At 50.8% G+C, this 6,555-nt stretch overlaps 1 protein-coding gene across 3 annotated transcripts in view; it reads right to left on the bottom strand.

The window, feature by feature from the left end:
• mad1l1 (mitotic arrest deficient 1 like 1) overlaps positions 1-6,555 on the bottom strand; it is a 32,157-nt gene that overhangs the window by 8,905 nt on the left and 16,697 nt on the right. For all 3 annotated transcript variants that reach the window (XM_019862202.1, XM_019862201.1, XM_019862200.1), the window contains 6 exons: positions 6,187-6,327; positions 5,230-5,286; positions 3,566-3,657; positions 3,358-3,448; positions 2,758-2,977; positions 2,111-2,304 (listed from right to left, as the gene is read on the bottom strand). In XM_019862202.1, the coding sequence (XP_019717761.1) occupies positions 2,111-2,304; positions 2,758-2,977; positions 3,358-3,448; positions 3,566-3,657; positions 5,230-5,286; positions 6,187-6,327 (795 nt within the window). The remainder of the gene's footprint in view (positions 1-2,110; positions 2,305-2,757; positions 2,978-3,357; positions 3,449-3,565; positions 3,658-5,229; positions 5,287-6,186; positions 6,328-6,555) is intronic.

Below are 6,555 nucleotides of genomic sequence, written 5' to 3'. Positions count from 1 at the left end.
CCATTAAGTCGGCTCCCTCTTGGGAGCCGGCTCATGTCGTTCCCTTCAAAGAGCCGGCTCCAAGAGCCGGCTCGTTCGCGAACGACACATCACTACTTGTTTCAAATGTCAAGGCATCGCTGTCTATGTGTTATTTATTTCTTTATTTATTTTTTGGAAGTATCAATGCATCACTCTGCGTCTTTTAGTCAAATTGATAGGATTGCCCCACCCCCCTCCCCTGCAGAATTTACGCACCTTGCACATTATCGCGGTGAGGAAAAACCTTTTGCAGCTCTCGTTTCCAAAATGTAGGCGCCGCGTTCGCCGAGGAGTAGCTAGCGTAGCTTGATGGCAAGCGGCAGCGCGATGGCAGATTTCAGATGGGGTTTTTCCCCCTTTGGACTTCAGAACAATTTGATTGAACAATTTTTTTGTTTCTCTTGTTCAACAACAGTTGCTCTATTCGGTGATTGCGCGCGTGCGCCGATGGCGTTCCGCATTAGTCGAACGCGCCTCGCCACAGCCGAGGGCCGCCGAGACTGCGTGTCATTCTCACACGGACGGCAGCCTGAATACGAAAAGCGAGGGAAAGCGAGTGAGTACGTCGTGGTCGGACGGAGGGGGGTACGCGGCGCGAGGGGGCGTGCGTGCGACTGTGAGACCGCACACTTATGTGGGCTTTACGATTCCGTGCGCGCAAGCTCTGAGGTGAATAAAATTCGAGGGTAAATTATCTCTTGCGGCAGGGTCGCAGGTGGATTAGATGCCGGCGCCCTCCTCCTCCTCCTCTTTCTTATCTTTGAATTTGTGATTATCGCGTAGACACCATCGTTCACGTGTGAAGAGGAAAGCGCCGAGCGCCGGTCAAACGCCATTTGCGCACCGAAACAGCAGCGCCTCGTCAGGCGCGTCGGCAGACTTGGAGGTTCTTTCAATGGCTAATCAAGATGATCTCGCGTCATGACGATCGCTCGCCTTGCGTGAATGCGGCGCAATTTTTCCTCCGTACACCTACGGAGTGCTGCAACCAGCGATCGCTCATTTCAATAAAGTCATTGATGAATCGGATTAAAAATCTACACATCGCATCTCTACCTGTTCATTCAAAAACAGGAAATTGGTTCAAATCCATCATGTTGCAAAAAAATTTTTTTGGAGTTCATGTTTTCAACACAAAGACGAAGAGTCCGACATCACGGAGTACAATCCGAAATCGTATTTGTTGTTGAGGAAGCTGAAATTGCGGGCACTTGGAACATTTCTCATTGAAAAGTGGATCTCAGCGATGAAGCGATGATGACAGCCTAACTTGGCAACGGATGCCCCCCCCCCCCCCGTTGCAGAGACTGAGTGAGTCGATGGGAGTGTGCGCCGACCACCGCTGACGCGACGTTGAGAAATTGGCCGTTAGGATTTCAGGAGCAACATTCGCCTACCGTAGCATGAGTGGAAACGATCCGGTGGAGACCAATCCCGAGAGACACGTGCGTGCACAACGTGCTGCCTTAAAAACAACAAATCAGAAGCACCCTCCCCCACTCCCCACCAAGTGGATTATTATGAATTTGACGACAGGAAAAACATTTTATGGGGGCAATTGCCCCTCTCATCAGGTTAACGTCTTGCAAAACACTATTCGAAGAGGCAAAAAAAAAAAAAAGTAGCTGATGGCCCAATCCTAATGATTTGTACTGGTTGTAGTTCATGTCATTTTTTTGGAAAAACATGACCAGGGTCGTGCTGACTTAATAGATTAATCGTGCTTAAGATAGCACTTGCTCAAAGGCAAAAGGACTCTGTGCACACGTGTGTGTGTGTGTGTGTCTCTGTTTGCAGCTGGTATCGATTTATGCAGGCCGGAGTGGTGACACCGCCCCTGTCATCAGTCTCTGCCCGGCAACGCACACACACACACAGGAACAACTAAAAGAGTCTTGCCGTAGTGTTGTTCTCACTGCACGGCTGAGTGCGGCGCAAAGCAATAAGGTGGCCTAATGGTTCATAAATGCGCTCGCAGCCCGCAAGGTCAGATTGTGTGTGTGTGTGTGTGTGTGTGTGTGTGTGTGTGTGTGTGTGTGTGTGTGCGCGCGCGCGCGCGTAGAGGAAGAAGATGTTGCGAAAGGAAAACCTTTTTGAAGACCAAGCAGTCCTCCACGTGCTCGGCGTAGACAGAGGTGAGTCGGTACTGGTTCTCGATGGGCATGTCCAGCTGGTAGCCGGTCAGGATGTAGCAGACGGTGCGGAACTCCTGGATCTTCTGCTTGAAAACCTCCTTGAGACGCTGGTTCTTCAGCTCCAACAGCTCGATCTGCTTCAACAAATCTGTGAGGGGGGGCGGGGGGTGCAAATGATGTATTGTTTTTCCACTCCTCTTTAGGAATAGCACCCTGCTTCAGCTTGGGGGTTGACTTTGGCATATCGGCCAGTAGGAGTTTGTTAGAGTACAGCTCCAAAATGGCGGCTTCAGAACAAAATGGACGACTTCATATTTTGAGACCTTTTTCTGTCCACTCAATTCAGTCAAATTGGGTCAGGGACAATCGCTGGGACTGAGGGGGTTGCTCCAGTGAAAACGGTTGCGATTTCATGAGTTAACACTGAACTGTTGTGTCCTTGACTGTTCGAACTGAGTTGCCGAGCAAAACCGCAGCACCCAACTGCCATGCCTCTCCACTGTCGAGCGTTCCGGGAATCGGGCTGCTCATTTTGACATTAAACCAAAACAAACGGCCACGTGAACAAAACCAATGAGCGAAAAAGCGGCGGGCTTCTCACCGAGGACCTCCTTGGGCGGCGGCAGGCTCAGGTTGGCCGAGTGCAGGGCGGCGTCGGCGCGGGCCCCGTGGCCCGCCTCCTGCACTTTGCGCACCACGTCGCGGAGGCGCTCCACTTCCTGTCGCAGGGCCTCGGTCTCCTGCTGCCTCTGCTGCTTGGCCACCGCCGTGGGGTTCGTCTTGAAGTGGAGCACGCGGGTCTTGAGGGGGTCGTAGTCGCCCTGAGGGATCGCAATCGATGAATCGAGATACGGTGGATGGCGACGGCTCTGATGGCGAGCAGCGATTGCAAACTTCAAGGTGACCTTTCTTTTTTTCATACTTTTTGGGGGAGAGTGAAACTGAGTGGACGCTTTGATCAAAACAACAATGGCGGCGATTGTTAAACTGCGATCGTTGCTGGAAAAAAAGATTTACCGTAGTTGTTTTTTTTTTTGACCAAGAAATTTCCTTGCGTCCCAAAAACGCACATCATTTGGAACTTTGCGTCTGGCGGGAAAATTCTGCATCTAGGACGCGGGACGCAGAGGGAACGAGATGGCTGCACTCACGGCCTGGCCCGCGAGAGGGCTCGGAGAGGCGGGAAGAAGAAGGCACTTACCTGTAGGTTGAGTCTCTCCAGCCGCATCTCCAGCATTTCGTTCTGCTCCTGCAAACGCTGTCGCTCCGCCTCCAAATCTTCAATTTTCTGCCTGGAAAATATCAACAGGGTTTGGACCCGATGAGCCCCATTGACGGTCAATCGCCGCTCGTTGCGCAAAAAGCCGAGCGCCCGACGGCGGTTGGCCGGGGTGGGCGTCGCCACCCACCTGAGCATGGTGACCTCCTCTTTGCTCGCCGGGGGGACGACATCATCTGCGGAGGTCTGCAGCTTCTTCAGCGTTTCCATCTCAAACTGCGTCTGTAACGGAGGGGTGTGTACATATTTACACACATACACACAAAGACATGTATCGCTCGCTGGTATCATCAGCCTTCCCGAATACCCGAGACACCGAAAGAGGGGCGGTATCGGTCTGACGCGATACCTGATATCGGGACTCGCGTTTGCCACGAAACCAGATCCTCAAAGTTCCTCGGATGGTGGTGGAAAAGAAGCAAATGAATCTCCATCTGAGGTGTGCGCGCCAAGATCTCCCGTGTGCGTTTTTGTTGTGATGTGGCAACATTTTCTGGGAAGGTTCCCTCTTTTTCCATTTCCACACCAATTTGCCTCCTTTCGCTGACAGCATCTGCCGCTAATCCTCGCCGCCGCCTCCCGGAGACAGATAAGTCATTACCGCTCTGGCAGACAGGTGGATTTCACGCGTCAATGGCTACTCGCCGCCCGCGTTGACGTCTCCCCGGCAACGAAGGGCCATTAAAATGTAGGATGGAGCGCGCGCGGACGTGGTGACAGTCAAAGTTAAAGAAGGCGAGCGCAGGGGCGCACGTCTGTCTACTCCTCGAGAGAAGACGTACGGTGAGCAGACTAGAACGTGACACTGTACCGTGTAAAAGATTCGTATATGAATTCATATCATGCCAGCCCTTTTTTTTTCTCAAATTGGGAGAGGCGGTGCCAGCCAGTTTGGACCATTTTACTCATTTTTAAGGGCTAACCGAAAACGGAGGTCTAGAGTTACATAAACATGGAACCAAAAGAAAGCTTTCACCGTCTTCTTTCATCAGGAAAAAAAAAGTCAACCTTTTACCATTCTTGAGTAAACAGCAGTTGAACATTGGCAGGTTTCTTGGAAATGCTCGTTTCCGAGAAATACTCAAGAGAAAAAGAGCTTTTTGTGCAAGGACGCATTTCAAGCAGAACGTTCACTTTGATCCTATTTTTTTGGGAGGGGGGGGTTACATTTGTGAGACCGCAAAAATCAAAACAATGCTTTCCTTCTAAATAACAACATAACCGACACAAAAAAAAAAAGGATGTGTGCATGTGAATGGACGGGCTGACGGTTACAGTGAATCTGAAGGGAACTGTTTTATACAACGCATTTTCATTTTGATTTAATTTTGGTCCCAAGCCCCCCACCCCCATCGATTATTGTTATTGCATCAGTTTTCATTCCTTATAATAACCTCAGACATAAAAGTATCTTGAGATTATTTGTATGTGTGGAAGGGCTTGCAAAGAAATGTTGATGCAAGAAAAAACCTCCGAACTTTTGCTCTGTCGTTTTTCAGCGCGGGAACCGAAATCCAAACTGTACCGCGACTACAATGGCGCGGCATTAACAAATGGAGCTTTTTTTTGCCGTGCCGTCGATATTTTTAGCCGGCGCTTGAAGACAGGAGACGTTTTTTACAGCGCAAAGCAAATCGTGAGGTCAAAGAAAGCGAGGCATCTGACGGCACCACTCGACTAATTTGCAGCTCGATGCTTGTTTTGCAAACGCGTGGGCTTGAAATGGGGGGCGCGGCGGGGGGTTGAACGGAAAATTGCGCAGGGGAGGGTGTGCGTGAATATATTCGGACTTACGGTCTGAAGCTGTAGTTTAAGTGCGCCGGTCTCGTCCTGTGCTTTGGTGAGCTGGACCTGAGATCATCAACACAACACAATAAAAGGAATCACCTCTTGCATTTTTTTGAAACGTCTTAAGATGTTGCCGGAGTGCGTAATCTGTTGAAGTGCTCCATCTCAGAGATCTTTGTGTGGTGGGGAGGAGCCAAGTACAGCCTGAATCGGCGAGAGTTTCTTGGCTGCGTTTGCACTCCCAAAAATAAATGGCTGACAGATGATATGAGTTGGAAAAACTGCAGCCGGAGCCTGCCGACGTTTGGTGGGTGCTCGGTCTCGAGTGGTCGCTTGGCGCCCGCCCACCCAGCAATCTAGAGAACCCGCCTTCACACTGCTGCTCGCAGGGCCAGCTTGCGGCCCGCGGGCGGTGTTAGCTCGTAGGAGCAGGAGGAGGTAACGCATACGTCACTATGTTACTTTCTTTTGACAGCCGGCCCTCAGCCAGGTTCAAATGCAACCATTTGCCGCGACGCCTTCTTCATGAGCAACGTCAGACTTTGGTGGCGGAAGTGCATCCTCATCACATTCAAAATGGCGCATTGATTTTAAAATCATCTAAAACACCATCACTAAAACACCAGCACCTGACGGCCCAGGAAGCATTTATTTCAAAAGAACAAGACGACTATTTGTGTGTATGTGTATGTCAGATTTTGGAAAAAAGGCCAGAGTCGACATTGGGAAAAATGCTGAATTTCAGCATCAATAATCGGTGGATCCCTCGAGGAGGCTCAGAGTTATGGCACTGTACTGGAATAAGCGAGCACGCAGGGCGAAAACCAGGCTGATTCGGAGTAGAACCGCTACAGTGGACATTTTGGAGCCATTTTAGTGCGAGACAAAAAAATAGGTGTGTATATATCTGCGAGAGAGTTCCCCAACGGCGAGTGGGCCATCAAAACGGCGACCGCCACACACCTGCATCTCAGCGTTGAAGCTCTGCGTCTTGTGAAGCACTTCCTCCGCCTCCTTCAGACGCTTGCTGAGCTGCGGCGAGTGCTCGGCCGGCGCCAGCTCGCCATCGTACGACTCCAGGATGGAGCGCATGCCGTCGCGTTCCTGCAACACACGCACGCACACACATTAACCGAGTGGGAAATCTCCTTCCAGATCTCCTCGCGACTTGAGGTTTTTTTTTTCTGACACCTAACATTTGTAAACGAAAATGAAGCGTTTCTCGTTTTTGCTATTTCCCCGATTGGCCTGCCACTTGTCAGCAGTTGGCATGTGACAGACAGGCAAAGGCTTTCTCCCCCCCCCCCCCGCCCGCTTTTTGTTTTTTTTATG

This window comes from Hippocampus comes, unplaced genomic scaffold (genome assembly GCF_001891065.2).
Source record: "Hippocampus comes isolate QL1 unplaced genomic scaffold, H_comes_QL1_v1.1 scaffold7, whole genome shotgun sequence".
In the NCBI taxonomy this organism is placed as follows: Eukaryota; Metazoa; Chordata; class Actinopteri; order Syngnathiformes; family Syngnathidae; genus Hippocampus; species Hippocampus comes.
The sequence above is the reverse complement of the archived record's forward strand: the minus strand, read 5'-3'. Positions and strand labels throughout refer to the sequence as shown.